General features: G+C 35.1%; 1 protein-coding gene across 1 annotated transcript; it reads left to right on the plus strand.

The window, feature by feature from the left end:
• Positions 1 to 1,988: 1,988 nt before the first annotated feature.
• On the plus strand, positions 1,989 to 13,279 carry LOC124537961 (nuclear pore complex protein Nup58). The gene is made up of 12 exons (XM_047114955.1): positions 1,989 to 2,221; positions 2,481 to 2,782; positions 3,089 to 3,181; positions 3,753 to 3,896; positions 5,676 to 5,744; positions 6,870 to 7,000; positions 7,955 to 8,099; positions 8,827 to 8,970; positions 10,215 to 10,373; positions 11,151 to 11,273; positions 11,963 to 12,046; positions 12,456 to 13,279. Exons 1-12 carry the CDS (start codon positions 2,142 to 2,144, stop codon positions 12,587 to 12,589), a joined length of 1,608 nt encoding a protein of 535 aa, XP_046970911.1. The 5' UTR covers positions 1,989 to 2,141; the 3' UTR covers positions 12,590 to 13,279.
• Positions 13,280 to 19,748: the final 6,469 nt, after the last annotated feature.

A 19,748-nucleotide genomic window follows, 5' to 3' on the forward strand; every position in this document is an offset into this window, starting at 1 on the left:
GTGAAGAGGCGAGAGGAACATGATACGCACTTATAATTGTGATTATATAGCGTTATATTTTAATAAATATCACTACCTAATACAAAGCAAGATCGCTTTCACTGTCCCTATATCTCTATGTATACTTAAATCTTGAAAACTAGGCATTCGAGAGGAAGGTTTTTGTATTTTATACATTTACAATATAGGTACTAAAGAAACACTCATAATTTTAGAATATTCTAATGTGATGTCGTAAATAAACAAGTTCTGTAGTACATTTATATATATATATATATATATATATATATATATATAAATGTACTATATATATATATATATATATATATATATGTATAAGCTTCGTACCCGAGCGTAGACAATGCGGGTCACTTATCGCTTTATATAGTATATATGTTCATAGAGCAAGGTGGCATCGACCATGCTCTGAATAATCATCCAAATTTTGTACTAGAACGAGTCTAGATGGCCCAGTGGTTAGAACACGTGCATCTTAACCGATGAAATCGGGTTCATGTGCTTAATTTGTCTTTATAATTCATCTCCTGCTCAGCGGTGAAGGAAAACATCGTGAGGAAACCCGCATGTGACAAATTTCATAGAAATTCTGAATATGTTTCAATCCTTCTCCTCGAAGGGAGAGGAGGCCTTTATCCCAGCAGTGGGAATTTACAGGCTGTTGTTATTATTTATTGTACTAGAATATTACATTTTTTTATACTTTCCGGTCTCGTAAATTCAAATCGTTTATAAAAAATACATTGGTAAAAAAGGCGTATTATTCGATACAAGATTTTGTAGATGATAAAAAAGCGTTGAATTAATACCTGTTGACTTCCAGGCAGGATATATTAATTTCAATAACTGTATTAACTAACATGACTGTATTTTTTTAAATGTTGAAAAAGAGTAACTACTGACTTTCTTGCCGGTTCTTCTCGGTAGAATCTACTTTCCGAACCGGTGGTAGCTTCACCTAATTGTTAAATGACGAAATGAATTTCAAAAGTGCTTGTAAAAGCCCACTTGAATATAGTATATTTTGATTGATTTTGAATAGAAAAACATGTCGCAACGATAAGTATATCGATATCGCAACGTGCTAGGTCACGACGACGTCAGTAAGTGTTTATGAGTGGTAGCTTTTAAATCAATGTTTATAGGTTTTAACAGACAATAACGTAATTTTAATTACCGAAGCAAAAGTAAATGTAAATAACAATTATTAAAAATGCAGAATGAAATAAATATACAATCAAGAGAAGACGTGTGCGTGATATTTATTTAAGAATTAAATGTTTTCTTAAAAACTTACAAACATTTCAATTCATACTGAATTACATTGGTTTTTATTTAAAAAATACGCAAATTCAGTTTAGAACGAAGTTTCTATTATTTTCATTGGGCTCGAATAACCGCACACCATCCTGATGTTCCCGGTAGGCAGATTACTGTAAAGTTCCTCCTTTAGTTTACTATCGTAATACAACTTTTTTGGCGGTTGCGTAGGATATTTTATTAAATCACTAGAAATATTTGTCGTAATAGGTGTTGTTTTGAACATAATTTGGCAAGAACTCATTAAACATCCTCCTTTAGCTAAGTAATTCATTTTTATTCAATAATTTCACTTCAACGGCAATACGAATACACCAACACTAACTAACAGATAACTTTACAGTTTACAGCCAAAACGTATTTTCAATTTTTCACTATTTTTCTTTTTCTGGCGTGTATTAAAAATATTTGTAGGCTGACGCTTAGCCAATTTTAATTTCAATAGTAAAATATTTTTAAAATAGATTTTACGGAAAGTATTATATAAATCTTCATACATACTAATTGAGTAAATATAAATAACACTTTTATTTAAAAATTACGTGCGTATAAATTTGTGTCGTGATGATCCACTCATGACTCTAATTTTTAATCTGTGTTGTGTATTTGTAATCTGTATTATTTTTATTCTATATTCTACAATTTTGTAAAATATCGTTGTGCAAATTACAACGTACCACAGAGTGTATCAATTTGTATTTTTTACCACTAAATCATTAAAATGAAACTATAAACTTTTATTTATAGGAACACTAATTTATATTTAAAGATTATTATATTAGTAGGAATCAACACTATCGAATATGTCTTTTTCGTTTGGTACGCCATCAAGTGCTCCGGCAACAACGGGATTATCTGGAGGTTTTAGTTTTGGCGCTAATAAGTAAGTAAATATAATAAATTATTAAAAAAGAATATACCATCAAGCATGTATGGAATATTTTCAACTGAAACGTTAAATAGTGATAATATTAAATAAATACTTTTTGTATATAACCTATTTTGGTTCTAGAATTTTGACTTTAAGTTTAATCAATCTGTCAAATAATAAAATTAAAAAGTTAATAGCACATTTTGTGGTTAAATATTACTTTCGAAAATTTTATAAAAGTAAAAGTTCCATATTAAAATTACTATTTCAGGCCAGCTACTCCAGGTTTCGGTTTAACGGCGACGACTCAACCTGCGACTGGTCTATTTGGAACTCCAGCTACATCTGCTCCAGCCTTTGGTACTGCTACATCATCTTTTGGGTCTGCTTTTGGAGCCACATCTACTGCTCCTACTTTTGGGGCTACATCAAGCGCGCCTTCCTTTGGAGCTGCGACGAGCACGCCTGCGTTCGGGGCTACAACTGCTCCAGCTTTTGGCGCAACCACAAGTGCCCCAACTTTTGGAGCCAATACAGCACTTTCGTTTGGAACTAGTGCTGCTCCCGCCTTTGGTAGGTATCAATTGAGTGAGACAACATCACATACATTACTCTGATCCCAACGTTAGTAGCTAAAGCACTTGTATTATGGAAAATCAGTCCAAATCCAAGACAACATAGAAAAGTAATGGACTTTTTCTACGTCAACTCCGCCGGAAATCGAACCCAGGACCTCGGAGTGGTATACCCATGAAAACCAGTGTACACACCACTCGTCTATCGAGGTCGTTGAAATATAATCAATCGAATCATCGAAATGTAATATAATTATAGTTAAATTTTAAAAACAAACAGTTCTATATTATTTTTAATTTATAGGAACAACAACTACTCCTGCTTTTGGCGCGACAACGACAAGTCTTGCTGGTGGACTAAGTTTTGGTACTGGAACTAGTACAGCAGCAACAACAGGTAACTTTTTCAGTGAATTCAATTTGATTTATGTGATGAAATCTATTGTATATATACATATAGCCTATTCCGATCTACACATTTAGCATATATCACTTTTATTTTATAATCAAAGTTCTTTAACAGTTAAGTATCATCATATACCTCATAAAAGAGCATCAATAAATAATAATTACTTAATAAAGATTGTTTTTTATAAGAATGCCGAATATTAATGAATATTAATGAGATAGATTGGTAGAATGTTATTTAAGAAATTATTGGTTACATTCAATTTTTGTCCTTTAACATGTTCAAACAAACATAAATAAAGGCTTGTATTGGAAAAAATAACAACAGATAACATTGAAGAAAGGAACAATGGCTTGATTAATAAATGTAAACCTTTTCCATTACTGTTTAATATGAGTTGTTCTTGATTATTTAAATAACAGAATATTCCACATCACATAGTTTCTAATTGAAATATAGATAAACTATCTCGTTAAATACCATTTTTGTTTGTTTTTGATTCAATTTTATACTGTCAACATATAGACCGCTAAAGACTTTAATAATAATTTTATTTCAGGTTTATCGTTTGGTACTAGTACAACAACAAGCACTGGTCTCGGCGGACTCGGAGGTTTTGGTTTTGGTACTGCAACAACAACTTCGACTGGGTTTGGATTATTTGGGTCAACGACAACAGCTACCACAAGTGCAAGCGCATTTAGTGAGTATTTTTTTTATTAAATTAATTTACATAACATTCCTTAGGTGTAATAGTAATATGTAATGGAAAAAAGGTTCTTATATACATAGAAAAACTATACTTTAACAATGATCATATAATGTGGTAATGAACTCATTTTCTGATTAACTTTACACTTAATATTATATAAACACACTTAGGATATTGTCTACTTAAAGCTATAATATAGTACTAATGTACAATAGGTGGATTTATAAAATCTTAATTTATTTCCTTTCCAGTATAATGTTTCCAAATCCATCATCCTCAGTTCCCATACCTCATCCTAGACCAATCCAACCGAATACAAGCAGCAATAATGATAATAACCTCACTTATGTTGTGAAAAGTGCTAGAAGGGATTGTTATCCCACTATTACAGCTAGTAAGTGATAAAGCTACTAATTACAAGATTTTCAAATTTGTCAGTTAAAATGGACTTCTATGAATATTGCATGTTTTATGAGAATATAATTTAAAGTAGTTGTATGTAAAAATAGGTGCCCCATAGATATTAGGTAAAATGCAAATTTTAATTTATATTTATTAATATAAAAGATTTAAAAATGATATTTGCTCATCATTTTCTTTGACCAGTCTCCCACGAAAATCTTTAAATCAAGATACTACAAGTATGAATATTGGTACTTACACTTTGTTTATAATTAATTATATAAAGGGCTGTGTCATTTTTAGACAATTATCAGAATAGGTCATCACCAAATTACTCAATCAAATTCAGTGATATTCTGTACAACATTCCTGATAAGATATCCCAGAGGGTAGCTAGTAATAGGCAGGTATCACATATAATTATTTCACTGCACATTGCAGGTACCCTTGGTACAACAAATACAATTAATGAAAATGATTACACACCAGGTATTAAAACATTGGCAACAATATTGTAGTCTATAAATAATTATCTATGTATAGTTCAAGATAAAGTAATTGCTTGAAGTAAATGATATGACTACATTATCGGTAAATAGATGTATTTTATTATATATAATACGTGTATATTTCAAAGTTTTGGTTACATTTTCATCTTAGTTTGGAGGTGCCTAATAATATACATAATTTGTATATGTAATGTTTTTGTATTAGTTTATCTAAAATGAGACATTTAGTGTTCATTTTTCTCTTTATAAAGGCTATTGTAATCAATGTATATTATGAGTTTAAAAATGGTTATTTAATAACGAAAGTTGAAAATAATACTTAATTTATTCAAAAATCCATGAATAAAAATGCATTTTTTCAAACATTTGTCATGTGACACAAAACGCTCCTAGTTGGCTGGGCTTATGATGAAGTCACTTTCTTGTAAACTTTGCTTTTCTACTATATGTATCACAGATTAAAATACAGGAAAGTGACGTCACAGACCCCATTGCAGAGCCATATTGTCCAAGTAGCGTTTTTGCGCGCTATTGAAATATGGAGTTTTTAATATGATATTATTCGGCAAATATGTACTAGAAATAAAAAATACAACTTTTACTGGTTTCCTTAAATTCTACTAAATAGTATAAAATGGATTTTAAAAACCCGTCAAATAGCCTATTGACATGTACTAAGTATTTAGTCATTATCATTTAAAAAATAATTTAAATTGTAAATCAGAAAAACTCACTTTGTAAGCATTTGGGAGTAATTGATTTATTAGAACTATTTAAGACACCTCCTTTATTTTATATCTCACAATTTTGGGAAATCTTGTAGAGAATGTTCGAATTGATGGGTTTATGTTTGTTTTAGGTTCAAACTTAGGTCTGGGTGGTGCCACACAACAGGGAACCAATAATGCAACGACAGGTGATGGCAAAAGTAAGTAGTTTTACATTTTAAACTAATTTATTTGTTTGTAAAAGTTTTTTTTTTAATAATCCAAACAAAATATATTTTATTCAAATAAAAGTAAAGTTATCACTGGTTCAGAATATAAATTGTACAAAGAAGAACTGACAAGAAATTCAATAATTCTTATGTGAATAAACACTAATGATTATTTGCAATAGTCACCCCTATTACCTCCTATACTCCAGCCAAATTCGATGTGGAATGTTTAATAATAAAGCGTTGCTTAGCAACCAACGTCAGGCAAATGCTCAAAACATTTTTGATGTTAATAAAAATTTAATTTGATGATTAATAATAAAATATTTAAGACAAAGGACTAAGCGCATTCTTGGTTATAATTATAATACTTATGATCATCTGGAATAATGTAGATCTCAAAAATAATACCTCCAATTTTAAAATGATATCAGAAATTACCTCGTAGCTATATAATTCGCTTTATTAAATTTATCTATCGCCTCCCAAACGACATGACTCATTAAGATTAATTTGAAACAGTGATTTTAGTGCTATATTTATGCTAGCCAAAAGAAGATGTCTTTTTTTTAATCTATGTGTAATGAAACGTTGTATGTAATGTTAACATTCTTAACCTGTTGTGGTTATACTACCATTATAATACGACTAAAAATATACACGACCAATTACAAAGAGCCTGTATCGCTATTATATACCCTCCTAAATCTGCCAATTGCTTAAAAAACACTCCAAATGTTACAAACCTGCGATTTCTTTACGTCAGTATTAAAATATAGGGTTGTTAGTTTTGTAGTAATATTATAGTGGTAATTAAAAAATTTTAAACTTTTATTTTAAGCTAATTTTCATATAAATTATGTATTGACCGGCTAAATAAAATTTTTGGATTCTGTATTAAATTAATTTTTTTGTGTTTAAACAGGAAATTGTGTTATAATGAATATAGTTGTAATTATAATAATAATTATTTTTTATTAAGAGTGTATCAACCCTAATTATGATGACACATGGTTTGTTTACTAAAATTCCAGATCGAATGTGGCTGGAGTATAGCTGATGTATGTCGAATAACCATTAACCCTGTATATTTACATTATGTTATTTCTCCTTCAGGTGAGCCACCAAAGCAAACGAAGTTGCCCAACGAAATATCTACAACAGTGGAGTCTTTCAAAGAGTTTGTTAAGAAACAGAAGTCACTGAGTTCAGATGTGATGCGCGTTTCAATAAAACCTTTGCATAAGGTAACATTAATTTTTATTTATCCACTAGTCGTTTCTCTGGGTCATATACATGTTATATATGTGCATTGTCAAAACCAAAAAGAAATTAATCTGTGGTATGGAATACACAGACAATTTCATTTATATAATATTAGATAGCAATATGGAATATTTATTGTCGAAGAATCCCATTGTTGTTTATGTATATTTTTGACGACCTCCATGGTCGAGTGGTGTGTACACCGGTTTTCATGGGTACGCCACTCTGAGGTCCCGGGTTCGATTCCCAGCCGAGTCGATGTAGATGACCATTAATTTTCTATGTTGTCTTGTTTGGGTGTTTGTGGTACCGTCGTTACTTCTGATTTCCATAACACAAGTGCTTCAGCTACTTACATTGAGATCAGAGTAATGTATGTGATGTCTCATTGTCTCATATTATTTTACATTATTTTCTCTCAAGATATTATGGCTGCTCCGCTACTATATTAGATATTACTAATATATTATCCTTTTTAAACTAAGTTTTCCTCATTAGTCAGAATAATGGCTTTTGTATCGGATCATACATGTACTAATGTATCGTAACTCGGTGTGTCAGGTGGGGTCACTAGTCTTTTTTTTTTTTATTGTATAGGTTGGTGGACGAGCATATGGGCCACCTGATGGTAAGTGGTCACCATCACCCATAGACAATGACGCTGTGAGAAATATTAACTATTCCTTACATCGTCACTGCGCCACTAAGCTTGGGAACTAAGATGTTATGTCCCTTGTGCCTGTAGTTACACTGGCTCACTCACCCTTCAAACCGGAACACAACAATACTGACTACTGTTATTTGGCGGTAGAATAACTGATGAGCGGGTGGTACCTACCCAGACGGGCTCGCACAAAGCCCTACCACCAAGTAAAAATCTGAACAATGGCCCTCGTATTATACATGTACTAAAGTATCGTAACTCGTTGTGTCAGGTGGGGCGCGAGGCGGAGGCGACGCTGCGCGCGGTGCTGGCGCTGCGCGGCGAGTGCGGGCGCGCGCGTGCGCAGTCGCGCCGCCTGCGCGCCGCCGCCGCCGCCGCGCTCGCCGCCGCCGAGAGCGCCGCGCGCGACCCGCCCGGTGCGTACCGCGACACCACACACTTTGAACCATTCTTATTTCTTACACACGTTTAATTCCTCTGGCTGATCTATATTATATTGGAATTTTTATTTATTTTATTTATTTTAATGCTTTATTGTACAATACAAAAGTATTAACAAAAGGCGGGCTTAATGCTACTGCATTCTCTACCAGCCAACCTTAGGATGTACAAGAAAGAAATTTTGATGCGGTTGCTCGAAAATAATTGAAGTTTAAATTGCTACACTGACATTTATTTTTATAATCCAGCTAGCATGGTACAGCTGTTGACATTGAAGGAAGAAAATCTAATACAACAACAACAGCCTGTAAATTCCCACTGCTTGGCTAAATGCCTCCTCTCCATTTGAGGAGAAGGTTTGGAACATATTCCACTGCGGTTCCAATGCGGGTTGGTGGAATACACATGTGGCAGAATTTCTATGAAATTTGTCACGTGCAGGTTTCCTCGCGATGTTTTCCTTCACCGCTGAGCACGAGATGAATTATAAAGACAACTTATCTAATACAACTCACCAGAATGACAATATCATGACGTAGATTGTGGCTCCAGCTGGTGTCTAGTTGGACAACTATGACAGTTTACATTGCTTATACTAGTTCCATTAGGATTTGTCATTTTTTATAACTTCTTTGCGTATGTCCGTTTGCACATTTTTCCATATGTTGTATGTTATAGATTAAAAACAATATTTGTTCTCAGGTATCGAACTCGAAGGTCTGACGCCACCGAATTATGTCAAGGATCTGATAGCAGAGCTGGAACAACACCTGATTACATTCCGAAGGCAGATGGATGTGGCAGACAAGCAGATGCAATCCTCTCCCAAACTGCTTACTGAACAAGGTATATGTTTTTATTTCTAATTACTATCAATTGTGTGTGTCTTAGACTGATATTTTAAAAATTCGAAATATGCAACACTGTTTCGAATTTTTAAAATATCAGTCTAAGCCGTCTATGAAAATATCTTAGAGCTAGCGCGCACTGGTGATTTTTGTCACGGTGACTTTAAAGTGTTTGTCATTGTCACGTCACGTTTCCAAAGTGGAGTGCGCTCATTAATAGAGACAGTGACAAAACATTTTCGAAATGGAAGTGTCATTTGCCACTATGGATTTCGAAGAGGCGGTCGTTCTCTGTAAACTCGTGAGACTCGGGAGAAAAAGTAAGCGAAGAGAATACTGGGTACTAATTTCTTCCACGCTTTAATTTTCACGTGAATATCTAAATACTCTTTTAATTTTTTTTTTTTTCATAAAGAGCTGGTCTCTTTGCCACTTCTTCTATTAGAACATCATTATCAATATAGTCTTCACGAATGTTTACGTTTTGAATAGATGGTGACGTCATTTTGCGCGCTAAAGTCGTCAGTCAAAGTGCAAATGGCGAAAGACTGACGACGAGAGTGACAAATTTGCTATGAGAAAACGTAAAACTCAAACTCAAATTCCTTTATTCAATATAGAAGCATCACACTTACTTATTGATTGTCAAATAAACACTACCACCGGTAAAGACGCTGACAGTTTCGTCACGGCCTCGTTCGCCGGTCGGCGTACACAAATGTCACCCAATTGTCACGTCGTAACGTGCGCGCAACTCTATACATATTCACGGACTTGACAAGAGTGACGAAACAGTCACCATGATAAAAATCACCGGTGCGCGCTAGCTCTTACTGTATATTTAAAAGTAAAGTATAAAAAAGTAAAGTAACAACCTGTAAATTTCCCACTGCTGAGATAAGGCCTCCTCTTCCATTAAGGAGAGAGATTGGAACATATTCCACCACGCTGTTCCAATGCGGGTTGGTGGAATGCACATGTGACAGAATTTCGATGAAATTAGACACATGCAGGCTTCCTCACGATGTTTTCCTTCACCGCCGAGCCCGAGATGAATTATAAACACAATTAAGCACATATATATATAGTGGTGCTTGCCTGGGTTTGAACCCGCAATCATCGGTTAAGATGCACGCGTTCTAACCACTGGGCCATCTCGACTCAACTGTATATTTAATATTTGTTTTTATACGCAATCAAAAAAAAGGATATTTATATAAATTTTTGTATATTTGATTCCAGAACTAACCTTGGGTATCCGTCGCATGCACGAGTCGTTAGTCGCTCTCGCGGGCAGGCTGCAAGCTGTCCACACTCAAGTAGAAGCTCAAAAGGAACAATATCTCAACCTTCGGAAGTACATACTCAAAGACCCTACCAATGTCTTCGAAACGCCATCACGTAAGTTTTATTATATATTTTCCCTTGGCTCAGTTTTCCTAGTCATAAACCAATCGTCAACCCTGGGGTCAGGATCAGTTATTAGTTTTGACCGCTTCTTTAATAGAATAGTTAGTAGTAAGTAGTAGTAATAGGAAAGACATTTCCTTCTATGATACTTTCTCTTGCTTTATTTTTTTAAAATTTTTTTGGATATAAAGATCTCGAATCTATATTTTTTTCCTTGTTATATTTAGTTGGTTATGTGATATAACTAAACAAATAAATAACACATAGTACTAGGTATCCGTGTCTTTCCTAAGAGTATACTCTATGATAAAGTACAATCGAACTAGTAGTTTTTGCATGAATTAAGCTAAACTTCTTACCTTTCCATATTGCATTAACATTACTGGCATTCATGCTTAATTCCACTAATGTTATGTATGGCTTTTAGGGGCCATTCATTGTTACTTAAGACGATCTAGGGGAATGGGGATTGGGGGGTTTCTTACAATGGGGTGGGAATTCGTTTCGATAGTACTTATGTAAGATTATTACTTTGAAATTAAAATAAACCAAATATTTATTCATTTTTTCCTTTAGATTTTTACGTAATAAATATTATACTGGGGTGAGGGGGTTGATATATTCTTATTTTCTCTTATAATATTTGTCAAAAACAAGTGAAAATGTCTTGCATAATAAATGAATGGTATATGTACTCTCTAATCACAAAATAAAATGATATTACATTATTTATTTATATAGTACATTAATATGTAAATTTATTTTCAGCGAGTGCAAGCTTAGATCAAATACTGCGTGATGCTGAAGGTACTAGGAAGAAGACAAAGCCGGGTAATATGAGCGAAATCGGTCTGAGTAGCGCCGTACTTTCCGACCCTAGAGCGGCTTTAGGTATGATAACACAATTTTTTTTCTTATATTATATCTTTATTAAAACCTGCGTTTTACTTATATAAATATTTAATAAGTGAAGTAACTTCTCATAAATATCCTTGGACAAAAAGCTTGATAAGGATTGTTTTGGTGTTATGTAAGAAATAAATTTAATTACAATTTTTGGTCACAGTGTATATACCTATTCATTTATTTATTTAATTTTAATATAAGAATGAATACTCATTCTAAAAATATACAACAACAACAACAGCCTGTAAATTCCCACTGCTGGGCTAAAGGCGTCCTGTCCATTTGAGGAGAAAGTATGGAACATATTCCACCACGCTGTTCCAATGCGGGTTGGTGGAATACACATGTGGCAGAATTTTTATGAAATTTGTCACATGCAGGTTTCCTCACGATGTTTTCCTTCACCGCTGAGCACGAGATGAGATATAAAGACAAATTAAGCACATGAATCAGCGGTAGATGGGTGACTGATTCTTATCTTAATGGCTTGCACGAAGTTTACTTGAGAAATAATAATCAATTTATGCATAAAAACTATTTACATATTGTTGTATTTTGGTGAGATATATTCAAAAATATTAACAAAAATATGACATCATGATAAAGTTTATTTCAAAATCAAATGGCGATTGTGTAAGGCATAAAATAATCTGAATATGTGTGATGATTAACAGGAAACATTCAACAGTTGGCTGGTCCATCGCCGTTTACGTACTTGGGTAGTACTCTGTCTTCATTCCCAACTGGAGACACAACCGGTAAGTACAATTCATACATATTACAACAGACGACTCTGATTATTATTAAATTCAAAATTCTTTGAGATTTAATAAATAATATGAATAATTTACATGAACTTGGTGGTAGGGCTTTGTGCAAGCCCGTCTGGTTAGGTACCACCCACTCATCAGTTATTCTACCGCCAAACAACAGCACTCAGTATTGATGTGTTCCGGTTTGAAGGGTGAGTGAGCCAGTGGAACGACAAACGAACGGCACAAGGGAAATAACATCTTTGTTCCCAAGGTTGGTGGCACATTGACGATGTAAGGTAATATATCTTACAGCGTCATTGTCTATGGGTGATGGTGACCACTTTCCATCAGGTGGCCTATATGCTCGTTCGCCAACCTATACCATAAAAAAAATAACCATTTTCTTTACCAGGATCAAACTGGCAACCTCAAGCCAACCAACAGACGAATCTTAACACATCGCTGAACTTAAGTTTCGGAGCATCGACCCAGAACGACTCTGGATTCCAGCTGCAGAAGCCGCCCGGGAAGCGCGGGAAACAATGATATTGGAGATAATATTCGAGACAATGGACTCTATAGTGTGTGAAATAAAGTTCAGTTTCGATTAAACGATTCGTTTTTAAGTGGATGTGTTTTAGTGTTCAAGATACATGTACAGTATGAAAGAAACAGTTAACGGAAGTTATGAAAATAATTCGTGTTTGTAAAGTGGTAATATTTCGATTTTAAACCGAATTTTCTATTAAATAATGCTTTTATTCACATTGAGAATGTAACATTCCAAAAATGCCAATTATCCTGTTATTCGAACAAAATACAAGTAACCTGTTTTTAAATAATATACAAATGTTAACATTAATTTTGTATAAATGTTATACTATTCAAATTGAGATGTAAAACGGTTTAGGTAAAAATTGTTAAAATGTTATGAGTCGAGATGGCCCAGTGGGTATAAAGATGATTTCGAGTTTTGAGGTGCACACTGAGTTTTCAAGTACACAATTAAGGTAAATGTAACTCCAATTACTGAATTGAGTTAAATTTTTAATGTGTATTTACTTGTATTCAAACGTCTAGCTTAAGATTGCTTGTAAAGTATATTTTTATATAATAAAATGTATGATAATGTCTAAAAACTCTATTATGGTGATAAAGCAATGTTCATTCATCATCAAATGTGGACTGAAGTCGATGCATAAGCCAGTTTTCTAAAAGGAATCATTGCAAAACAGTCACGTCGCGGTATGGCACTTGAAGCTTTTATTTCTATTTCTAATCTGTCGCGTAGCTAGGTAAGCCTGGGGCAAATTAAAAAATGAGGGGCTCCATTTTTTATATAAACTGATTAGATTTTATCAAATGAAAATATGATATATACAAATACTTTAAAAATGTTAAGTAGCTTAAGCTCTTATTTGTGCACTGTAGGGCAGGTAATAAAAATATTAAACAGTAACAACGTAAATTACAATTAATTACTTGGTGTAGGTTTGACAACTAAAACGTAATAGGTTATTATAAGACATAAGATATCCACACCATAAGATATCCACACCAGCATGTATACACCACACCAGCATGTATACACCACACCAGCATGTATACACCACACCAGCATGTATACATCACACCAGCATGTATACACCACACCAGCATGTATACACCACACCAGCATGTATACACCACACCAGCATGTATACACCACACCAGCATGTATACACCACACCAGCATGTATACACCACATAGGGTAATTGTAGTCATTGAGGCGGACATTGAGAGTCAGCTTAGCCTAACAAATGTCACATACGTAACCTTGTGGTGAATCCCATTCTGTGCACTTAGCATGCGCCCTCAAGTCACAAAAAGTGCATCTGTACCATACTTCGTTGTTGCGACCATATTCACCACATACTAAGCAGTTATTCAAATCGTCATCTTCATCGTCATCACATATCTGATTAAGACTAACTCCTGATTATGAGGAAGAGTATAGATTTTGTAGTACGCGCCTTTTGCAAATAAAGAAAAATTTTGCAAATAAAGCTATTATTTGCAAAATTTTTCTTAGTTTTCTTGCTATCTTGTGGCGGTATGTTTTTTCCTTTTGCTGCTTTAGCCATTTTCTTTTTTTCTTTTTCAACAAGACTTTCTTTAACGGGTGTTGCTGTCAAAATTGTTGCGTGCTCCTTCGATCGTCCTATTCTTATGGGTCTATCAGGGTTTTTTTCATAGGTAATGACAGCAAATTTTCGATATTGGACGGGGTAATTTCAGTTGTTGATTTTGACGGCGTTGCAGATGATGTTGATGGTATTGTTATCTTTTGCTGTAGATAATGTTACTGGTAGATGATTTATTATTGTAGATCCAAACAGACTTAATACCATCTACATCAGATGGTATTAAGTCTGTTTGGACAGGTGAATAAGATGTCATTGGATGTATTTCTGCAGACGATGTAGATCAGGGGTTCCCTACCTTTTACCCTATGCGCCTCACTCAAGTTTATGCTGAAATACGACGCCCCCCTTGTCCCGACTACGATGAAAATAAAACAAACGATGATAATTTTAATGGTCTTTATTTTTGTTTAAATAACGAGTGTGAAATAACTGAAGTACAGCATACTAATTAATGAGAAGATTGGGCCTGCACTTTATAATCCAATTGATGAATTCTTGGCTTCAAATTGGTCAGTGCACAGCGCACTCATCATCATTTGCGACGTGTAGTCTATTTCTTTGTTTCGATTTTATGCCCAACAGCGTCGAAAACCCCCGTTCACACAGATAGGTAGTCGAGAACGGTAAAAGAATACGCAGTGCTTCCTTGCCGACAATAGGATAAATGGCATTATATTTTATCCAAAATTCAGTCAAATTCATGTGGCTGAAATTATCGTGAGAAGACGAATCATTTTTCACGTCCAAAGCTTCTTCTTGCAGTATTTTGGGCAATTGTTCGACATCAATCACGAATGGATTTCTTATTAATTTATGAATTGGGTTTTCAGAAAAGTTTTCGGGAAAATATCTACAAAATTCAGCAGCCAGACTTTCCAAATGACACATTATGTGTGCAGACAAATTATGTGCAGTTTCTTGATTACTCGCATCATCCAGCATTGAGGAGAACTTAGGTAACGCTGGGTAATTTTTAGCTTGCATTCGACGTTTCCATAGTTGCAGTTTTTCTACAAAAGCTTTGATGACATCGTGATGAGTCATGATATTTGATTTCATGTTTCCTTGTAGCTTCAAATTTAAGCTATTCAAAGATTCAAAAATATCCGCAAGATATGCAAGAGATAATTGAAATGTATCATTTGAGAAAGAAATATTTAAGTCCGTTTTACCTTGCTGTTCAAGAAAAAGTTTTACCTCATCCTTGAGCTCGAATAAACGTGCGAGCATATTTCCCTTTGATAACCATCTCACCTCTGTATGAAATAATAGCGTCTTATGAGCTGCGGACAAATCCTCGCAAAGAGCGGCAAATAATCTGGTATTGACAGCACTATGTTTTATGTAGTTCACGATTTTAATAGCCAATTTAAGAGCACTCCTCATCTCTTCGGGAAGTGTTTTGGCAGCTAATGCTTGTCTGTGTATCATACAGTGTGTTGATATTATTGACGGACTTTTTTCTTTGAGTAGTGTTACAAATCCTGAACGACAGCCAATCATGCTAGGAGCGCTGTCTGTGCAAACTCCGATAAGTCTTTCCCACAAAATTTCATGAGTATCGGAAAAATCGGTAAATGCCGCTATAACATCAGAAGCTCTTGATGTTGTTTTTAAAGCTCTGACAAATAGTAGTTCCTCTTTTATGTTGTCTTCATATATTTAACGCGCAAATACTAATAGTTGGCAGCAATTTGCCACATCAGTGCTTTCGTCACACTGGACAGCAAACCAGGGAGAAGACTTGATCCCCTCCACAACTTGGTTTTGTAAATCTACTCCCATATCATCAATACGCCTTTTCACTGTGTTGTCTGAGAGTGAAATATTTGACAACTTCTTCTCCTGTGGTCCGAGTACTATTTCTGCTGCTTTTAGTAAACAGGGCTTCACGAGGGACTCGCCAACAGTATGAGGTTTTAGGTTTTTAGCTATAAGCAGTGAAATTTCGTACGATGCTTCAACAATTTTACCTGTTGATGGGACGAACGATGCCGCTGTATTGCTCTGAATTCGTTTTAGTTCGCGGCTTTTCATCACAAAATATTCTTCCGGTTTATTTTTTAGTGTGGCGTGTTTTGTTTCAAGATGTCGCATGAGTCGTGTAGGTCGCAACGCATTGTGGTTGCTCAATACCGTTTTTATCCGTAACTGTAAAGCCGAACTTGATGTAATCGTCATTATATTTCCTTTTTTTACTAGAAGTACTCATTTTTGCGTGTTTATTTTTTAAAATATCGTGCGTATTGGTCAGCGAAAAACACCTCACTCACAGCGCAGACATCGAATCACTGAGCGGGGCGTGCGCGGGCGGGGTGAGGCGGCCGGCGGAGGACGCGTCGTGACTTGTCGCCGTCCGCGGTGCGCGAGAATATGATTTTTTAATAAATACCTACATGTAGTTTAAATCTGGAGCAACTCACCGCGCCCCCCCTTGGATCCCTATACGCCCCCCAAGGAGGGCACGCCCCACTGGTTGGGAACCTCTGATGTAGATGGTATTGGTTCAACGACAATTGAAGAATCTTGAATGATTATATAGTAGAGTCAACACTTCGGCTGCGAGAAAATCTTCTTCATTAAAAACATCGGGATCATATGGGATAATCCCCGATGTTCGAAATCCTCTATTTAAAATAGCTGGCACTTCAAAAGGAGTTATCTTTTCTACGCGGTGATTTTTTAAATATAAATCACACTCCTTTTTATATGCCGCTTTAAGTGGTCCCAAAAATGTAACATCTAAGGGCTGCATCCTGTGGGATGTATGTGGAGGTAGTGACAGCATATGTATATTGTTTTTTTTTTACAGAAATCATAAACCGTTAAAGATAACTAGCATGATTGTCCAGAATTAATAAAATAGGCACTTCTGACGATGGCTTAGTATAATTAGCGAAATGTTGTAACCATTCAAAGATCAATTGTTCGTTAATCCACCCATTATCTGAACATTTATATATCGATCCTGCTAGACCATCTTTCTCAAGCAAAGGAGGCATTCTCTTTCTCGGAAAGATAAACGTTGGCGGGACGAAACTGCCAGCAGCGCTCATGGCACATAAGAGTGTTATATTTTTTCCTCTTTTCCAGCTTGTTATAGATCCAACTCTTTTCATACCTTTGGGAGCTAATATATTACCAGGATCTTGCACAGTAGAAATACCAGTCTCGTCACAATTATAAACGTTATTTGGAGTAAATTTATATTTGTCTATTAGGTCTCCCAATAGTTTGTAGAACAGTTGGACTTCTTTTTTATTGGACTCCATTATTCTGTTGATGCTTGTACCTTCAGGTTTTCGAACAGAGATGCCATTTCTTTTCAAAAAGCCATCTAGCCAATCACGTCCAGTCATTTTAGCACTGGTGTCGAAATTATGTAAAATCTGATTATCCTCTGCATACTGGTATGTCGCCTTCCTTATTTGAATTGCTGTAACCCCATAAAAAATTGAAGATTGTTACTTTATCCGGTCTGCTAATTTTTTTCTATATCTGCAGTGAATACAGGAAGTCGGCCGAGGCGTGGTTCCGATGAATCTTTTTTCTTTAACCTCTTTTGAAGACTTGAAAAAGGTATATTCATAGTTTTAGCAGCACTCCTCATAGAGTGGCCTTGAGATATGAGGTTTTCTGCTCTTGATAGTGCCTCCGATGACCACCGAGCCTTATTTGTAGATCTGGGACGTATTTTCGGCATATCTGAAATGATAAACGATAACAATCAATATATATTTTTAGTACACAATAACTGCGGGCAATGGGGGTCAACTCTCATTTCAGTGACTCCTATTACCCTATCATACCTACCTATGTAGGTAAAAGTAAAAATAAAACTATAATTTGTTATTAAAACACCACAATGTTTTCTAAATAGGTAACTAAGGCTTATAGACACACAAATACATAATCCAAAGTAATATTTATTCATATAATGTTGTACTCACCGCTTATTGCGAGCACTCGTAAAATTATATCGAATTGGCGCGAAACTGCGAAACGGCCTTTCCGTGCAAACGATAGATGCGGACTGAACGAGCGTTGGGGGGGACGCGAGTTGTCACTTAGCTCGGTAAAGCCGATATTCGTTCGTTTAAGTACCTTTCGTTTGGATGTTAGAACGGTGACCACTACTGCCCTCTGACTCCCACTGCCCCTTTTTCCCCTACATTCAACATTCGATGTTCTTCTACACCAGAAGATGACTGATTATCAATGAAAAACTCGCGATCTGGTCCCACTGAAGCTTCTGCAACTTCATCTCGTTCTTGATTTTGAGACACGAAAGTGATGGTACCGCTTGCAATCTGGACGGTAGTTGTAGTTGAGAGGTTCTGGGATAAACATGTTTTTTCCACTGATTCTAGTGTAAAGGCATAATCAGGAACTGCATAAATTGGATTACATGGACAAACTCCTGTAGCTTTGAAAACCTTCCCAACCTGTTTGCTACGTCATACTCCCATAACTTTTTGAGGGGTAGGGGGATATTTGAGAAGACCACAATTGAATTGCGGATGTTCCTGGTGCTAGTTCTTTCTACAGTTATGTCTCGTAAGGGTACTTCAATTGTAGTGGATAGTAGTGATGCAACGGAACTGGCATAACGGAAGCAGAAACGGAAACAGATGTCACAAGTAAATCTTAACGGAAGCGGAAACATCATGAAAAAAAGCACAATTTTACATTTATTTTTTTTATTTTAGTATGTATACTTTAGTAGTCAAAATTTAACAGCGGCAAGTTATATTGAATAAAGAGTAACTTGGCCGCTTTTTCACCTTTCAGCCTATTTCGATGTTCTTCATATATTGAACCAGCTCCGCTAAATAATCACTCGCTGGCTACACTGCTGGGGGAGCTGATAAGTATTGGGGAATTATTGGCAAAATATGGAGGTATTTGTGCGCATTTCCATTCACATCCACATAAGAGGATCCTCATGAAAAGGTAGTCTTTTTTTCTTTCTTATACTCCCGAAGGTGTGACTGTATCTTTAAAAGTAAATTGTCACCATCGTCAGCTGTAGAAGAGTCCTCCTGATCTTCATTTACACTTAATATTGATTACAATATTTGCAATGATGCTGATGATTTAAGTAGAAAGCTACACTTCAATTGCAATTTGAGTTCGGTTTCTTTTGGGGGAAGATTCGCAGTCAGTCTTGGATGGAATTGGATTGTCAGGTTCTAATAGTGTTAATCGTCATATTAAGTAATTTAGATTCAACAATTCAATTTGCATCGCAGATCCAAATACGTTGCAATAGTATTTATCGTCTTCGACCAGGTTTCCAAATGTTATACTTGAATTCAATTCATCGCGTAGTTTTATTATAAAATTTATGAATTGTTCTGAAGTATTAGTTTTCGTCTCTTCTTGTTGTAACGTGGTCTTAAGAACTTGAATTAATGGTATGACTGATGAAATACTGATTTGAAAACTACGAAGATTTCTTGTTATTTCTTCAAATGCCTGCATCAGTTGCACAATTATTTAATGTTCATCCAGTCTT

Source organism: Vanessa cardui, chromosome 19, assembly GCF_905220365.1.
Source record: "Vanessa cardui chromosome 19, ilVanCard2.1, whole genome shotgun sequence".
In the NCBI taxonomy this organism is placed as follows: Eukaryota; Metazoa; Arthropoda; class Insecta; order Lepidoptera; family Nymphalidae; genus Vanessa; species Vanessa cardui.